The sequence below is a fragment of the Melanerpes formicivorus genome, unplaced genomic scaffold, assembly GCF_026170545.1.
Source record: "Melanerpes formicivorus ecotype bairdi unplaced genomic scaffold, bMelFor1.0.p_v2 SCAF_12, whole genome shotgun sequence".
In the NCBI taxonomy this organism is placed as follows: Eukaryota; Metazoa; Chordata; class Aves; order Piciformes; family Picidae; genus Melanerpes; species Melanerpes formicivorus.
In genome coordinates this window covers 9,259,646-9,278,861 of record NW_027142364.1, presented here as the reverse complement: position 1 = coordinate 9,278,861, position 19,216 = coordinate 9,259,646, and the positions used below count along the sequence as shown (strand labels likewise).

General features: G+C 42.8%; 1 protein-coding gene across 1 annotated transcript in view; it reads left to right on the top strand.

Moving 5' to 3' along the window:
• Window positions 1-4,601: 4,601 nt before the first annotated feature.
• The window catches only part of DNER (delta/notch like EGF repeat containing), a 91,556-nt gene continuing 76,941 nt past the window's right edge, over window positions 4,602-19,216 (top strand). Inside the window, exon 1 of the mRNA XM_068145211.1 lies at window positions 4,602-4,960. Within this exon, the coding sequence (XP_068001312.1) occupies window positions 4,697-4,960 (264 nt within the window). The 5' untranslated portion in view covers window positions 4,602-4,696. The remainder of the gene's footprint in view (window positions 4,961-19,216) is intronic.

Genomic DNA, 19,216 nt, shown 5'->3' with positions numbered 1-19,216 from the left:
TGGACTCTCCCAGTCCTCTGATCATTCTCATGGCCCTTCTCTGGATACTTTGCAGCCTTTCTTCAGGTTTTGTTTTGCTGTTTTTTTGTTTGTTTGGGGATTTTTTTTTTTTTCCTTATAACTGGGACCAAAACTCCATGCAGTGCTCTAGGTGGGGTCTGACCAGTGCTGAGTAGCTTAGGATGATTACTTCTTTATCTCTGCTCATGATGCATCCCAGCATCCTGTTGGCTTTCTTTGCCACTGCAGCACACTTTTGACTCACAGTGAGCTTGTTGTCTGCCAAGACTCTCAGGTCCCTTTCCACAGGGTGGCTCTCAGCCAGGTGGATCCTAGTCTGAACTGCATTCCTGGATTCCCAGGTGCAAAATCCTGCACTTATCCCCACTTAACTTCCTAAGGTTCTTGCTAGCCCACTCACTCAGCCTGTTCAGTAGAATTCCAGTAATAGAATTTAGACCTTTAAGTGTTTCCTGACTAAACAAACATCCCATCACATTATCATAGACCTCAACAGTAACTTTTTTTACATTGAGGGAGTCTTGGTTATCTGTCTTGAGTCTGGAGAGATTTTTATCTTAAGCTACAATCTGCTGTCTAGTCTAGAGCTGCAATATGGGCTTGAATACTTCTGGGGAGAAAAGACAAGAGGCATGAGAATCTAGTTCAACTAGAATATAGCTTCCAACATGCAAGAATCCCAATGCTGTTGTGGTTTGGGGTATTTCAGTGGTTTTTGGTTGGTGTTGTTTTAATTGATTGGTTTTGATTTAGTTTAATTTTTGTTGGGTTTGTGTGTTTGGTTTGACTGTGGTTTCTCCCTCTGATATATGGTCTTTTCAAGCTGTCTTAGGTGTATTGTAAATGTTGGCATACTTAGGTTCTCTGGATGCTTTGTACAATCTTTGTAGCCAATAATGTACAACATTTCTCAGACTAATCAATTGGGTATTCAGACTGACCCACTGGACTCACTGATTTGTCGGTCTCATTGGCTCTCCTCTCACCCCACCATCCCTCCCCTGAATGCTGGAACAGGCCTAGGCCCCACAATGGAGTTCTGTGCACTCATATCTTGGGGACTATGAAGACCAGACTTTGGTCCTTGGAAGGGAGAAGTGACTTTAACCAATATAAAGGGTAAATATTGTATTACCTAAATTATCAATGTTGATCTGCTATTGCATTGGTTGTTTGATTGAAAGAGCACCTCAGTTTGTGGTCAGTGGGGACAAGCTGGGAGAGTTTGGGCTACTCATCCTGGAGAAGGCTCCAGGGAGACCTTATAGAATCCTTCTTGAAGGGAGCCTCCAAGAAAAACGTGAAGAGACTGTTTCTAGTGATACAATGAAAGGCAATAGTTTTAAGCTGGAGGAGGGTAGATTTAGATTGGATACTAGGAAGAGATTTTTTACAGTGAGGGTGGGGAGACACTGGAACAGGTTGCCCAGAGAGGTTGTGGTTGTCCCTTCCCTTGAAATGTTCAAGGCTAGGTTAGAGAGACCCTTAAGCAACCTGGTCTAGTGGAAGTTCTCCCTGCATATAGCAGGAGGTTGGAACTAGATGATCTTTAAGGTCCCTTCCAACCCAAACCACGGGTAGGGATACCTTCTACTACACCAGGTTGCTCAATTCTTTTAAAAGAATTCATCAATCTTAGAAAAAAAGATCATTGTTAGAGGAGACATTTAAAGCATCCCACATTTTTGTTCCTCACCAAATATTTAATCATAAAAGATTAAAAAAAACCAAACAACCCAAAACACCTCTGCAAAATTTATTTATGAGAAGCTGACTCTAAAACTATATAGACTATGGTGGCTGTTTAATCTGGAAAAGTGAAGACTGAGAGGAGATCTTATTAAAGTTTATAAACACCTGAAAGGTAAGTGTCAAGAAGAAGGTGTCAGTGTCTCTTTTCAGTAGTGCCCTAGGATAGGACAGGGAACCATGGATACAAACCGCAACACAGGAAGTTCCACCTCATGAGGAAAAACTTCTCTACAGTAAAGGTGATAGAGCCCTGTAGCAAGCTGCCCACAGAGGTGGTGGAGTCTCCTTCTCCACAGACCCCTTGGGATGCATTCCTGAGTGACCTCCCATAAGTGATCCTACTTTGGCAAAGGGGTTGGACTCGATCTCTGGATGTCCCTTCCAACCCCTACCATTCTGTGCATATTGGAACATTAAAATACATAAAAAGATCCAGCAGTTTGGAAACTTGCTAGCTAATTAAGTAACAATAATGTTTTCTCTTGTACAGTTGAATTTTCCTTAGGAAATTGGCAATTATAATGCAAAAATTTCTTACACATTCTGTAGAACACTAAGGAAACTCATGATACAGTTATGTCCAGTGTGACTCAGGACACCATGTTATGTCCTGCTCTATTGGTTGTGTTGATTGACCAGCTCCTGTGAAGAAAGTTAACTCCACCCCAGCTAAAACCAGCACACAGACAAACAATTTTTGAGAAGTATAAGGAGAATGACAGCCCAGCTGCTTTGGCATCAAATGCCACTGCAACATGGAATCATAGAATTGTTTTGGTTGGAAGAGACCAACCATCAGCCTAAGATCACCATGACCTCTAAACCATATCCTGAAGTGCCATGTCTGCACATTTCTTGACCATCTCCAGAGTGGAGGTTTTGTTGCTGCCCCTCTTAGCTCGACTGCAACTCAATTATTTCATGGTCACTGGATCCCAGACAGCCTCCAACCACCACATCTCCCACCAGCCCTTCTCTGTTTGTAAATAGAAGGTCAAGCAAAGCCTTACCCTGGTAGGCTCACACAGCAGCTGGGATAAGAAGCTGTCCTCCATACACTCCAAGAACCTTCTAGACTGCCTCCTCTCTGCTGTGTAACATTCCCAGCAGATACCTGGCAGGTTAAAATCACCCATAAGAGCAAGTTCTGGTGATCTTGAGAAAGCCTCTAGCTGCCTATAGAGTAATTCATCAACTTCTTCATCCTGATTGGGTGGTCTATAACAGACTCCAACCAGGATGTCAGCCTTATTGGCCTTCCCTCTAATTCTCACCCGCAGGCACTCAATTTGATCATCCTTGATCTCTAGTTCCATGGCATCGAGAACCTCCCTGATGTACAGGGCTATCCCTCCACCCCTTCTCCTTCACCTGTCTCTCTGGAAGAGCCTGTAGCTATCAATTGCAGTGCTTCATTCATGTGAGTTGTCTCACCACGTTTCTGTGATGGGAACTACATCATCACTTTCCTGTTGTAACAAGGCTTCCCAGCTCCTCTTGTTACCCATGCTGCATGCATTAGTGTACATGCACTTCAGCTGGGCTGCTGATTTCACCCCTGACTCCAGCTTACCACCCCCAGACTCCTGTTGGGGGCACTGGTTTCAACCTCTTCCCCCTTCAAATCTAGTTTAAGGCCCTGTCAATGAGACCTGCCAACTCCCTTCCTAGAACCCTTTTCTCTTTGAGGGGCTATAGGCCATTCTCGTGTGCCAAGATCTTTCTCCCTCTCTGGGACGGATGTACTCCATCTGTTGCTAGCAGACCTGGTGCCATAGAAAGTTGCCCAAGATCAAAACCCCCAATATTCTGTTGGTAGCACCAGCCTCTGAGCCATTTGCTGCTGTCCTGTTCCTTTCAGTATTGCTTTCTGCAACTAAGGGTATTGATGAAAAAATTACCTGTAAAGTATTACCTGTAAGTATCAGTCACTGGTGGACAATGGCAGAAAAGTAACCATAACAAAAGGCAAAGCAGAGGCAGCAGAGGGAGCTTGTGTGGCACCAAACAGGCCACTGCCAAGTGGGGGGGAGAAGGGTGCTGGTGAGGTGATGGAGGAGCAATAGCAGTTGACTGCACCCTGGATCCTAGGATCCAGGATAATGTTCAGGCTGCTAGAAACCATGATGAACTTTCCTCTTGATTATCATCACCAGTTATTTCTGCTCATGATCTAGGTTTGGGCCATAGGTGACATGTGAAGGATTCTGAAAGTTTTTATCATGTTGCTGTCAGTAATTCTGCTGGATCCTATAATAAAGACGTGACAAGTCAGAGACTTAATACTTCTCTTTTGCAGAAGCAAATGAGCCTAAATCGAGAGAATGTGGATTATCTTCCTGCTGTCCATTAACTGATTTACAGACCAGGTATTTTAGTTTTAATCCGAGGCAATTCTAATCTCCAAAAGGCTAGAAGAACATAAATTGTTTTTTTAAGTCAGTTGTAGATAACCTTGATTGAGAAGTACATGGCTTTTGCTCAAGGTGAGGAACAACGGAATTTTGATGTCTGTCCTGCTGCACCCGCAGTCCCGCTGTCCTTCTCCCGCCGCACTCCCGGCCTGGCTGTCCCCAGCCGGCTGCACTCCCGGCCCGGCTGTAGCATTGGCCGCCGCACTCCCCGCCGGGCTGTCCCCATCCGCGCCTTGCCGTCCTACGTCCTCGCCCTGCAGCCTGGCTACCCCGGGGATGGGGCTGGTGGCAGGGGCGGGGCCGGGGCGCAGGGCCGGCGGGCGGCTGCCCTCTGCCGGGCGGGGGGGACCGGCTCATCCCCGCCCAGTTCCCGCCCGCCCAGTTCCCGCCCGCCCGTTGCCTGGGGAACGCGCGCAGGGAGCAGTCGGGCTGTCTCTTCTCCATCCCCTTCTTCCCTCCCCGCCAGCACTCGCAGCGGAGCGGCACCCGCATCAGGACGCCCCGCCGCCATGCCCCGAGCCGCCCCGCTCCTCCTCCTTCTCCTGCTGCTGCTCGCCTTGGCTCAGCGCCGCGCCTGTCTTCCCGGGCCGGCCACTGCCGCGCCCCCCGGTCGGGACCCCTGCCTCAGCCAGCCCTGCCACAACAACGGCACCTGCTCGCCGGTGCCTGCCCGGGGTCCCTCCGCGCCCCGCCGCCTGCAGCTGCTTCTGCCCCAGTCTCCGGCCGCCTATAGCTGTGCCTGTCCCGCGGGGTTCACCGGCGCCTCCTGTCAGGTAAGCGGCACGCCCTCCGCCTCGCCCCTCCCGGGGCGCCCCCGTCCCAGCACCTTCCCCATGGCCTGCGTCCTTGTGCCCGGCTCTGCCCTTGGGTGTCCCTGATCGCTCTGCGGCTGCCTCTCTCCCGTCCTCGTTCCGTCTCTCCCCTACTCTGTCTGCGGGCGCCTCTGCCCGCCCTGCCTCGCCCCGCACGGAGCCGTTTCGGTGCCCGTTTGCCGGCCCGTCCGCCCCGCGGGGGACATGCGGTTGCTCCCGGTGCCCGTTCCCGGGAGCTCCCGGGCGTCGTTCATCCTGCAGGGCCACTCCCTGCCGCCGGTTCCTCGCGTGGAAGCCGCTGGTGTCGTTTACGGCCGTGGCGGCCGGCCGAAGGGCCCTTCATTCCGGTGGGCGCGGAGCGCGGGTGCTGGTGCTGCGAGCGGCTGGCATGGATGGAGCCGTACCATGAGCTGGCTCCCGAGCCGAGGGGAGAGCGGTTACCCCAGGCCATGAAACAGACGAGGCGTGTGAGGGGTTCGGTTAGAGGTGGACGAGAATGGGGCTGAGGTCAGAGAGTACCTTCCAGTTTCGTCTCAGTAGTGTGGGCTCCTGTCACCGGCCAGTCTTTGCGTGGCATGGAATGCTAATCATTAAATGGTCATTTTCATATGGCGGAAGTGCTTTAAATCGTGTTTCCAATGGTCATTTTTATGCTAGGAGTGCTTGTTTCCACGTTTCAGGTGCTCCTTGGATTGATTTTGAATTCTGAAAGGTCAGAATGCTTAGAGTCGGGATTATCTAAAATATGGAGAGTCAGTGTCTGACGTGCTTGGTCGTATTGGGGTTTAATGTAATAATGTTGAATTCTTCTTACATGAAGATTGTAATTCTGTTTCTTCAGATCTCTAGCGTTACAGATTAAAATCTTTGCTACCATGTGACGAAATTCACAAAAACTTAATCTGCTGTTCTTCAGATAAGGAGAAGCAGGCACAGGGACAAAGAGGTTTGTTTCCTGCCTGTGTGTATCATGGGTTCTTCTCTGTGACAGGACTGCACAAAAGGCTGTATGGATCAGTTACCATTTCTGTATCAGTTCTCTGGTTTAAGTGGATTTAATATAGGAGCAGATGAATACAAGTAAATTAAGTCAGCTTTTTTTTTTCTCCTAATGTTTCTTGGTCAGGTAGTATCTGAACTATGCTGTTGCACATATGAAAGGGATAATACATTTACTGAAGACTTGATGTGCAGGTAAGTATGAAAGCCTTTGTAGGAGCACTACGCACAGAGTTCGGTGCTTGCCTTGGAATGTCTCAGCTGATTCAGCATGACAATGAAAGTGAAGATTTTTACACTAATGAGATTCTGTAAAATCAGAGAGATGAAAGTGGATTAAGTAGATTTCTTGTTGGCTAATTTTAGCTCTAGTCCTCTTAAGACTTTACTATGTTTCTGTCACCGCAAAGACAGAAAGAGAGCGCCGATTCTGTCAGACTTTAAGCATCTGAGATCCACCACTGAAAAATTAATGACCCTTTTACAGACTTAGTAAGATGTAACGCTTTCTGGCATCACATGCCCTGTGAAGGGTTGTGCCCAAGTAACTGGATTTAATTGTCTCTAATAAAAGAGTTAGACAACATCTCTATATCATTTATTCCTTTTATTAACTTTTAGGAGGCATGCAGTGCCACACATTTTGGTTGGTTGAGGTTTTTAAAAGGAAACAACTGAGTAATTAACCTTGGAAAATGTTAAATGAATGACACTTGTGTGGCTATCATGTCAGCAGTTGAAGTATGGATGTCAGGAGTATAATAACATGATTTTGACTTGAGTAACTAGAGGGCAGACACATTTTTTTTCAAGGGGTAATGAAAGCACAACATATTCATAGCTGAGGATATTCATATTTTGATACATGAAATGAATTTTGTGCAAATGCAATAGTTCTTGTGTTGCTCTGTCATTCAGATGCCTATCTGTTTACACTTCTGCAAAGAAAGGTGAAAATAGTTGTATTTTCTAATTCAAAGATAATAAATAATTATAAAGACTTTTTAAAAGGCTTTAAGGATTTGTTTTTTCTTGTATCCCTTAAGGGTTATGAGAGAACTGTGGTTAAATTTGAGGATCCATGGGATATATCTAGATGAGGTTTTAAGTGGTGCTGCTGAGGTTGTTAGTGAGAGGGAAATGCTAAGAGGGGAAAACAGCCAAACAAATAAAACCCCAGGAAATATTGTGCTTGAACACCCAGATCATGGAAGTTAAGTTTGCGTTTTTGGAATTTATAATGGAGGTGAAGTTTTTTGGGAGCCTCACTTCCCTGAAAATACAGAATTACTTTCATGTAATGCCTTGCAGCGAAAGAAACATTTCACCAATTCTGCTCAGATGTGTTAAGATGACAAATAAAGAAAAAAATGTTCTAAATCTGCCTACAAGTCAATTGGCCACATTGAAGTTGGTAATATAGAAGGATTACTAACAGTTAAAGTTGGGGGTTGCTCACTAATTTTGTTACTGAAGTTTGTCCTTTGCTGGCTTTGATGCACCTGATGATATTGGTGCTGGCATGGGGAAAGAATGACACTGACACCACAAACACATGAGATACTTCTAGAAGTCTGAAGCTTTCCTATCACCGTCTGACATATTTAACTTGGATTTAAGCCAAGGATCTTATAATTGCTTTAGTAACTCATTATTTATTTCACAACAGAAGTTACAGGTCCTCTTAGTATATCTGTTCCATGAATTATACGTGTATAATCACAAACAGAAAGCAATGTGAGGTCTTTCATTTTACAAGCTTTAGTAGGGGTTTTTGGGGTGATGGATTGTTTGCGTTCACAGTGCAGAACATTGCTGTGATATACTTCCACTTCTTTTTGTGGTGGTGAATTGCTTCCCATTTCTCTATACCATACTTACATACTTCTGTGTAAAGAAGAAATAGAATTCGTGTGTTGAAGTATCTTAAACTTTAGTGTGAGCAAAGTAGTCACATGGATTGCCAAGAAAAGGCTTAAAAAAATATTATAGTGAATGCCACTGCCTTTCTGCAGGGTTTCTAAATTGGCCAGTTTTCAGCTTTACACTGAGAGAATTTGATTAATATTGGTAACTCAGTTCATTTCAATCTGTTTAAAGTTCTCTAAGCTTTATATTCTCTAGATTTTTACTTAGTTTTTACTTTGGAATATCTTTAACTTTTATTTCTAAAGACTAGCCTAGATTACTGTGTTGTCTGAAGTGATGTGTGTAATCCAGTAAAATAGTTTTTCTTGATCAGGCAAGATGTATGGAAAAATTGATCTGTGTCAGTGCATTATGAAATAATTTGAGAGACACAGGAGATGAAAAATGTCATTACAGACTTGGTCATTTGCTGAAAAATACAGAATCTGAATGTAGCCAATTGCATTAAATTGCATGATATCATGATATTGATTTCATAGTATCATAGTATCAGTCAGGGTTGGAAGGGACCACAAGGATCATCTAGTTCCAACCCTCCTGCCATGGGCAGGGACACCCCACACTAGATCAGGCTGGCCAGAGCCTTGTCCAGCCTGGTCTTAAACACCTCCAGGGCTGGGGCCACAACCACCTCCCTGGACAACCTGGATTTGGTTACATGCTACTGCTAATTTCATTAAAAGACTCTCCCATGAAGAAATGGTATTTTATTAATATACTTTAAAATCCTGCCATACATTCTTTGTTTAGTTTAGTTGCTACTCTTGTTTTTTTGTGTCTTCTGTTCTTGTATCCTTTATATGATAGTTTTCCCTCATTCTTTTACTTTGGTACTTTTAAAGTATGGTCCCAGTTACTTCACAGATTGTCAGTAATCACTAGGAAACAAACAGTGTTGAAGCATAACAAACCAGCGTTCTGACTTTGCACAAGCTCTCTTCTGAATAGTCTGATTAGTGATTATGGGATGTTCTTTATTTCAGAGTGTGATGTAATAGCATTTTGGAGTTAATGTTGAAATTAGTTTTGTAGTAGCAAAAAGACCTCTGTTCTTGAGGAGGATTTGTGATGCTCGCTTGAATGGCTCTTCCCACACCGGAAAATATTTTTTACATGTAATTTTCAACATCTTATTTAAAATGCAGTTTTCTAAAGGTGAGTTTACATAAGGAGGGCACCTTCTCTATTTGGCTTCCTCACCAGCTGCATCAGGAAGTTCTCTTCCACACACTCCAGGAACATCCAGGACTGTTCTCTCTGCTGGATTGTGTTTCCAGCAGACATCTGGGAAATTGAAGTTCCCCATGAGAACAAGGGGTGGTAGCAGTTGTGAAACCACTCTCAACTGCTTATAGACTATTTTATCCACTTGTTCATCCTGTTAGGGTGGTCTATAACAGACTCCCATCATGATATCAGCCTTGTTGGCCCTCCCCCTGATTCTTACCCATAAAGATGCAGCCCTGTCATCACCAACTTGTAGACATTCAGATGTCTCCCTAGTAGAGAGTCCCCCACCCACCGCTTCTTCCCCACCTATCCCTTCTGAAAAGTTGGTAGCCATTGATTATAGCACTCCAGTTGTGCAAGTCATCCCACCAGGTTTCTGTGATGTCTTAGTTTTCATCCTGCACAATGGCCTCTGGCAAACGAATAATCAGTACTATAAAGACTTGTAGCAAAGGTGTTTCTGAACAAGGGGCTTTTGAATTAAGGTAAGAGCAGGATTCAATTTGACTATGAAAGTAGAGTTGTTATACAGAGATAAGGTCACTGAATGTTAATGATTTTGGGAACTTTGTTGTACTTCATGTATTAGTTACAACAGCAGCTGTATTGTCAGTTTGAGAAGGCTTCTGGGTATCTTCAGAAACAGTAGCTGTAAAAAGGGTAAGAAGATACGATTCGTTTTCTTTACAACAAGGCTCCTTTTCAGTTTATTACCCTTATGTGGTCCTTTGTGGTGGACCTAATAAAGCTGAAACTTGCTAACAAATGCACAAGACAAGGAATTATGTCAGCTGAACATGTATATTCTAAATAAACTGATTATTTGTGAGGAAGACCCATATGTTCTGGCGGTGAATAGGTGAAAGGTTCCAGTATGTTAAATACTCCTCACTGAGTATAAGTGTTCAAAATGCAAATAATTTCAAGATGTGCAGATAATGTCACAAGAGAACACAGGCTGGTTTAGATTGCTGTTCCCTTCTGTGAATTCAATTAATCCCCTGAAATCAAGTTCAGGTAAATTTTGCTTACAAGATGGAGAGGGCAGAAAAAGATATGATGCAGAAGAAGGGCAGCAGGAGCAATTAGTAAATGTGAAAGGATTTGAATAACCTGGAAGAAACAACTTGTTCACTTTTATAAAGAGACAAGAAGAGTCTGGATTGTAATAGTTCAATGCAAAACCAGTGGGTTAACTTGTCTGTTCTCCCAACACAGAAGTGAGAGAAAAGCAATACCCAAAAAAAAGAGTGTGATGAGAACAGAGTTTACTGAGCAAATCAGATAATCATAATACAAATGCAAATTATCTTAGCCTTTTTGCAGAAAAAGCACAGCAGCAAGCAGCTGGCAGAAACAAGTGAGGTAAAAGCCCAAGCCAGAGCCAGTCCCCCATCCCTCTCCCTCCCGCTGCCACCTCAGCAGAAGAGTCCGCACTCATAACCCCAAACCCAAAGTCAGCAACCAGAACAGGGAGCCTCCCCTATTACAATCCTGCTCTGGTCCCTTCCAGCCCCTAACATTTTGTGGTTCAAGCCCCATAATATTTGCTCCAGCCAGAACTTTCATTTTGAAGCTAGCATGGTATGAATAGCAGCAGACTAAAATTCAATCTATATGACAGAATAAAAGATCATCTTGTGACAAGGGTGAAGCTTGATAAAAAGCCACAAGAAGGAGACAGTTTTTTATCTGGGCATCAACTAGTAATCAACTAATGTGGCTAAGGAAAATACAAGGACAGTTTTCTGTAGTTTCCCACACCTGGTACATTGCTGTGATCTACCTGTGAAGTATTTGGTAATGGTGTTTGTCAATAAAGACAGTAGCTATCACCATGAACTATATGGCAATTTTTATGGGTTGTTTTGTTGCTGTTCCCCCCCCCCCCCAATTAATCCCTAATGATTTGTGCCTTAATCAAATCTGTGAAAGATTGTGCACATTTTATTTGTACTTTTGTTTTAAAGTGTTCAGTAGATATATGGTTTCTTCTGCTGAAGCAGTTAGACCAATTGATAAATACTTTTCATGAAAATCAAATTAATGAATGAATCTCAGTAATGGCAAACCAAAATACAAGGCTTAGATTACATATGGATCTTGCAGTCTATTAATAATTTTTAATTCACTATATACCAGTACTCCTATTGTAATGGAATTTTTGGGCAAATATAACTGAACATTATTAAACAGAAAGAAATAAGGGTCATAGAATGCATTAAGTTGAAAGGGACCTCTAAGGTCCCACCCCCTTTGCAGTGTTCAGGGACATCCACAACTAGATCAGGTTGCTCAGTACCCCATCAAGCCTGACCTTTAATGTCTCCAAGGATGGGGCCTCCATCACCATGCTGGGCAAACTGTTCCAGTGTTCCACCACCCTCATGGTAAAGAATTTCCTCCTAATGGACAGTCTAAATCTGTGCTGCTCTAGTTTAATACTATGTCCCCTAATCCTACTGCTACCTGTTTTTGAAAACAACCCCTCTCCAATTTTCTCCCCTTCAGGTGCTGGAAGGGTGCTGTAAGGTCTGCCCAGAGCCTTTTCTTCTCCAAACTTCTCCCAGCTCCCTCAGTCTGTCTTCATGTGACCATGTAGAAGTTTAATAATCTATGAGCTAAGTGCATTTTGTGTTGAGAATCCTAAGTCTGCTGTTGGGTTGCAAGACATTGTTTTTCTGGCATTTATTGTCATTATGGAACTTCAAGTTTATGTTCTTGTATGTAGGGACCTGAGAAAATGTCTCATTTGAGAATACTTCTGAATTTGCCTGAGTTGAGTTACATCAGGTTTACTCATAGAGGCAGGGTCCATAAGATCAGGTACTTGATTAATTCTTTTTAAGGCTACTGTGTACTGTGTGATGATGGCATATGTGGCAACGGAGAAAAATGGTGCTGAGTCTTCTGGGAAATTAACGTGTTTAATTGAAGGAAGGACAAAATGACTTAATTTACATAACTGTGATAGGACTGTAATGTTAAACTATAAAGGCTATCTGTTGCCTCTTAAAAGTAGTGGAAAGGTACTGCAGTGGTGGTATATAAATTCTTGATCATCTTTCTGAAGCTGCAAGGGGATCTGGCTTGTATAGAGCATGCTAAAAATGTGGGACATTTTCTTTAAAGGGCTGACTGAGGCTCCAATAAGACAGCTCTTAAAGGTGAAGTAAGTTCATAGTAATTTCTTTGTCTTTAAAAGTGATAAATGTGAGTTTAGAACTACTTATTTCTAATCATTTGACCTTGAGATTCTTGGTGCTCCTGAAATCTAGCAATTAATTTCCCTAAGGAGAATGCATGCGAAAGCAAGGTCAGCTGTGCCACGCGGTTCCAAAATGCCTTTCTTCCCAATTAAACAGCTTTCCTGATAACACCACAGAATCATGGAATTGCTCTGGTTGGAGGACACCTATCAGAACATTGAGTTCAACCTGCAATGAAAGACCATCATGGACAGTAAAACATGTCTCTGAGTGCCCTGTCCACGTATTCCTTGAATACCTCCAGGGATGCTGATTCTACCACATCCCTGGGCAGCTTGTTCCAATGCCTGACCACTCTTACAGGAAAGAATAGACTTTCCTAAAGTCTAATCAAAATCTCCCCTGGCACAATTTCAGGCCATTTTCTCTCATTCTATCACTTGATACTAGGGTGAAGTGTCCAATCCACACCTCACTCCAGCCTTGTTTCAGCCTCCTCTGCTCCACACTACACAACCCCACGTCCCTCAGCTGTTCCTCACAAGACCTGTTTTCTGCATCCTTCGCCTGCTTTGTTGCACCTTTCTGCACACGCTCAAGCACCTTAATGTCCCTCTTGTACTGAGGGGCCCAAAACTAGGTGCAGCCTTAAGGTGGATCACTTCCCACCAGATTTTAGGTCTTTATAGAGTTGAGCAAGAAAGGATGGATTAATGGTTGCAGTGATTCTGCCTTTTCACACAGGCCTGTTAAGTACAATGTGACAGCTTTACCAATTACAGGTATGCCCTCTGCTTATTAAGTCCTGCTAGTAGTAACATGTAGCAAACTGGTGTATGAACCTCACTGTATTGGATTTGGGAATATGAAGGATTTTCTATTAGCATAACATACTAGTGAGTGATTCAACCATGTTTTATGTTCCTGTGAGGTAATCCATTGAAGGATACCCTGGAATGACATCTGTGCTAGGAAACGTTCTTGTGTAAGGGACATAGAGCAAAGTTGAGTGTAGCATTGAACTGCTGTAGTGAGCTTAGAAGAGGGATATGAAGGTGATCAGAGGGCTTGAGCATTGGGTGTGTTAAGCCTGGAGAAAAGAAAGATTCAGGAAGACCTTTAGAGCAGCCTTCCAGTACCTGAAAGGGGCCTACGAGAAAGCTGGGAAAGGACTTTTTACAAGGGCTTGTAGTGACAGGACAAGAGGGAATGGCTTTAAGTTTGAAGAGGGTAGATTTAGACTGGATATTAGGAAGGGGCTCTTTGCAATGAGGGTGGTGAGAGACTAGAACAGGTTGCCAAGGGAGGTTGTGGATGCTTCTTCCCTGGAGGTGTTCAAGGCCAGTTGGATAAGGCCATCAGCAACCTTGTCTAGTGGGAGGGGTCCCTGCCCATGGCAGTGAGTTTGGAACTAGATGATCTTTAAGGTCCCTTTGAACCCAAACCATTCTGTAAGTCTGAATCTTAGTTGATTTCTGCAGGATGTATATGCTTTTCACTTTGTAATCAGTGCTGCAGGAGCTTCCAGCTTGGGATTTCCAGTTCTGAGGATGACTTTTTCTTTTTCAAAATATGCTTACATCCAGTTCTATATTCTCAAGATTTTTCTAAGCTCCTTGCCTAGGATGTGAAAGTGGACCCCACTGAGAATGGCTTTGCAATTCTCTTGTGTGACTTTAAGCAACACTGTGTTCCCAAATCTTTGAGCAGAGCAGCAGTGCTGCAGCAGAGAGTGTAGATTTTACCAGAAAGCTTCCATCAGAGACATACCCACGATTTGGTCCTCTCTGATCGCAGGTGTCAGCAGAAAACTCTTTGTTCAGTGAACTCTCATTTTCTGATAGCTCCTGTGTTCAAGCAGAAGTTCTTCCCAACTGTAACAAGTGTGGTATGGTGGTGGCTAGCGGGAAAAATTAAGAAGCATTTGTGTATTGATTTAGATGCCATTATCTAACCTAATATTGGAAATCATTGTAAAACTTTATCGTATCAGCTGCTGATCTGCATGATTTCTTTCTTTGTGGGTGGTGGTGGTGGTGTTTTTTTTAAGTAGCACAGATTAGGTTCTCCTTTTTTTTTCCCCAAGGGAATTGTAGAGGTTGATTTTGGAAAACTAATAGATGGATGCATAAAAGCAAGCTCAGCTCCTCTTTTATCCTGTAGTAACTTGCCTGTTTGTTTGTGGAAGTAGACATCAGCGAAACTAATTCCTAAGATCTAAAAATGCTGCCAGTCAGAAGTAGGATAACCAACAAATCGTCTTTTTGGCAGAGAGTTGAGGTGATGTAGGTTTTGTGTGTTTCTTATGTTAGAATCTGGGGTTTACTTTGTTAAAAAACCGTTTAGTTACTATTTTCCCCTATTCTCTCTATATCCAAAGCCTCTTTCTTTCTTATTGCACCTAATTCTTTTTTCCAGGGTGGAGTCACCTCCATCACTGGAGGTGTTAAAAAGATGAGTACAGGTGGCACTTTGAGACACAGTCTAGTGGTCATGGAGGTGTTGGGTAGAAGATTGCACTTGATCTTAGAGGTCTTTTTCAGCCCTAACGATCTTATGATTCTATGAATCTCAGGCTGCCTTAACAATCCAGCTGGTTTGCAGTTACTGACCTTCACTCTTCTTTTCTCTCTCTCTCCTTTTTTTATTTTAGTTATTTTTTTTCTTCCCAGAATATTAACAAATAATGTCCCATGAGAAAGTTCCTGATGGAGCTTGCATCCCTTGTTATAGGAAAATTTGCTTTCTTTCTAAAGCAAATAGTGTCAAAGCCAGAGGAAACAACAGTTGGCGTAGGGGTATTTCAGTGCAGAAACTGATTTGGTTACAGTCATTGGGTTGTGGGGTGAGTAGAATAAGTCATTCATAAACTTCATGAGATAAGTGGGATGAAGAAGGCTCTAGAATATGGTACTGTGTGTTTGCATTTCTTTACTGAGATTATGAAATACAGGCAGCATGAGGAAAAAAGTAGAAAAGTTAAAATTTGTGTGTTGAATATTAAGCCTGTGTAACAGGTAAGCTAAAATATTTGCTTTAGATATTCATTATAGAATGAAGGAACCAATCCGTTCAGGCTTAATCACATAACACTTGTGACTGTGTTCTGGAATTTGGCAGCTCTAGAGGCTTTGGTTTAATGTACAAAATATACTCTGAGCAAGGGAAGTGTGTATTTCTTTGTGTGCTGCTTTGGGAGGGAAAGACTGGGCTGGTCTCTTAGTCTGTGATCCACATCTGCAGCATGGCTGCTCCTGAACTACCAAGCTGCCCTTGCCTTTGACCTTGGTAGTGTTTTGAATCATTTTGAGGCTACTAGCCAGATGACTAAATGGATATAAGCAGCAACTATTAGAAGTCAATCTATTTGAAGTAATTTCTAGGTATGTTTTTCTGTCTTTGTTCTACCTTTGTAAGAATAGCATCTGTTCAATTCCCAGTTCATTCAAAAGCTTAGGCATCTGTTCAGTGGCTAGGATTTTTTTTTCACTGTAGTTGCAGAAGTGCAGGATTCTTAATGTCTTTTAACTTTAGGCTGCACAAATGAAGTTAACTTCTAAAAATCCTTTTTTTTTTTCTTTCTTTTTTTTTTTTTTTAATAGAAGAGGATTGAGATGCTGAAAAAGCCTGGTAGCTTCTTTTCTTGCTTTAATTGCATTTCAGTGGCATTGTGAGATTTTTTCATTTTGGTACTGACTAGTCTTTGGGTGTAAGTACGATGATAGCTGGTTTGAATTTCCTGTTTCTCAGCTAGGTGAATTCACAAAATGTATTCACAGAGAATTTAGCCTTTTGCCCCACGACCTGCCTCGTTTCAAGGTCCAAATATAAATGCTTTGAGGTTGCTGCATGGTATTCCAGACATCTTTTTCACTCTTATGGGTATGAAAGGATAATGAATTGTTGTGGAGGGTGGAATTGTGCCTAATCAACCTAAGACCGCCACCGCCATTAAACCATGTCCACATGCTTCTTGAGCTAGTATCAGGTGATAGAACAGAAGGAAATGGCCTGAAATTGTGCCAGGGGAGATTTAGCTGAGAGATTAGGAAAAATGTCTTCCCTGAAAGAGTGATCAGGCATTGGAACAGGCTTCCCAGGAAGGTGATGGGGTCCCCATTCCTGGATGTGTTCAGGAAATGTGTGGACATGGCACCTTGGGACATGAGGTAATGGCCACGGTGGTGTTATGTTGATTGTTGGACTCAATCTTAGAGGTCTTTTCCAACCAAAACAGTTCTATGATTCTTAACTTAACAATTGTATTAGACTCCCATCATTCATGTCCATCTATAAAAACACTAAAATGATGACCCATGGTTTAATTTTTTCACAATGGGGAGTGGTGCTGCTCACATTCTCAAAGGAGCTTATTTCTCGTTAGCAATCTGTTATGCCCAGATTGCCCAGGTACTGTGGAATGACTTGATCTCAGCAGTGCAGCTCTGAGGCCTTGCTCTGAAAGATGGAATCATTTGCTGTGCTGGACTTTATAGTTGTGGTAAGCACAGCTTGTCCTAGTTACTCTTGTCTGTTCTGCTTTCGCTGTGCATTGCCATAGGGTGAGTTCTCTGCCTGATTCTATGTGAAGATAAAAGATTTTATATGACTCAAGATGAGATGAATGAAGAAATAAGTCTGTTTTGTAGTCATATTTACATTGCTAATTCAAGACTGTTTCCATTGCTTTCAACTGATTGTGATCTGGATCAGTCATCTACAATACTGATCAATATCCACCATATCACATTATTGGTCAATCCATATAAAATAGTTCTGGCTACAAATAGTTAATAGATGTAGGAAAAAATCCTTCTCCCTACCATTGTGTTTCTTCCTTGCTTCCTGTCTCATCTGTTAACATTATCTTTTTGAGCTAAGGGTTTGAAAGCCATGGATTGCAAGGCTTGCTTTATAATCTGCCCCTAGAAGTTTTCTTCAACATCAGAAGTTTTTATATCTTCATAATGCTGGGAAAAGCATCTTCCAATATTATGAGAAAAGTATAGATCTTCAGACCACAAAATGGACTCTACAATTTTAATCTCAAATTATACTACAATCTTTCTTGTACAACCTCTCACCTTGTAGTGATAGGATGAGGGGCAATGGCTTTAAGATGGAAGAGGGGAGATTTAGACTGGAGATTAGGAAGAAATTCTTTATAGTGAGGGTGATGAGACAGTGGAACAGGTTGCCCTGGAGGTTGTGGATGCCTCCTCCCTGGAGCTGTTCAAAGCCAACTTGGAAAGTGCCATGAACAACCTGGTCTAGTGGAAGGTGTCCCTGCCCATGGCAGTGAGGCTGGAACTAGATGATCTTTAAGGTCCCTTGCAACCCAAACCATTCGGTGATTCAAACAATAGAAAGTGTTTTAGAGCTCACAGAACTCTTCTTACTACCATGAAATATTTTCCCTCTATAGAAAGAAGCACAACAAATGCACATTTAACTTTTTATTGAGGGTTTTTATTTCTGTCCCTGTGAAAATACAAAGGGTCTGCTTTCTTCTACAGGTTAATTTGTTTAACCCCATTCTTTCCTTATGTGTTTTGGGGAAAGAGAAGCTGGAGTGGGATACTAGGTGTACCTGCATTAGCAGTGGGGTTAGACTAGATGATCTGAAGTGGTCCCTTCTAACATCTATCATTCTATCTTTGGACAAAATCTTCTGCTAGTAGTCACTTTCCATTATCTTTATTATTGGGGAAATAGTATACTCCACATGGGAGAAAACATCCAGGGTACTGATGAGGATCATGTGGAATCATCTACATTTGTCTGTGTAGAGCTGAGCTTTATTTAGAATTTTTGATGCTGATCACTAGTTAGCAAAGCTCCTGACTCCTTGCCAGCTCCATGCACAATTACTGTGGTCCCTGGAGTGTGCTGCTGAGGCACTGCAGCTGACTGGTAATGCAGCATCATGCCAGAATTAACCCTGCTGAGCCAGCTCCAATGGTTTTCCTATCTGTAGTCTGCTTATTTTCCACCTGAAAAACCTGCAATCAACTGAAAGCCAAATGTAGTCATCAAATTGTCCACATGGTATTATTTTTATTTGGTATGAGTATGAGCCAGTTCTAATTTTTGCCCTAGGAGATTTCACAGAGTGCTCTTTACTAATTACAGCAACCTACACATGCAGAATTCTTTTTCTGGTCATTGTGCTCTGGCTACCAGGTCAGCTCACTACAAAGTCTGATATACATCCAGCTTTCTCCCCATTCATGAACCTCGTCTTCACTTACAGTGGGAGTGACTTTGTCCCTGTGCTTTTTATTTTATGACCCTTCAGCTCAGGTTGCCAGTGAAGACTGATGCAAAAAAGTTGCTGAGACCCTCAGCTTTCTCCTTGCCTGTTGACACCAGCTCTCTATTCCCACTCCTCAAAGGGGGTATGCTTTCTTTAACCTTTCCTTGCTGGTCGATGTACCTGTGGAAGCCCTTCTTGTTATTCCTTGCATCCCTTCTGACTTCATCCCTACATGACCAGGCAGCATCACTATACTCTTGCCAAGAGTTTCCCAATATTTTTGTGTAATTCATCCTCTCTCAACAAGAAACAGAAAACACTTTCACCCACTGATTTTACCTTGCTGTATTTTCTTTTTTGCACACAACTCCACGCCTGCTAAAAGAACTTTAAAAGTTAAACAGACTTGTTAATGTTGGTTTTGCAGCTGTTTTGGGGGATTGGAACACTAAACAGTGTCCTAATCCCAACTGAAATGGGTGACAGTGAAAAGACTTCTTGAGTTTAAAACACTTTGGAGTCACCATCATTGGAGGTGTTTAGGAGGAGACTTGATAGGGTGCTTGGTTGCATGGTTTAGTTGATTAGGTGGTA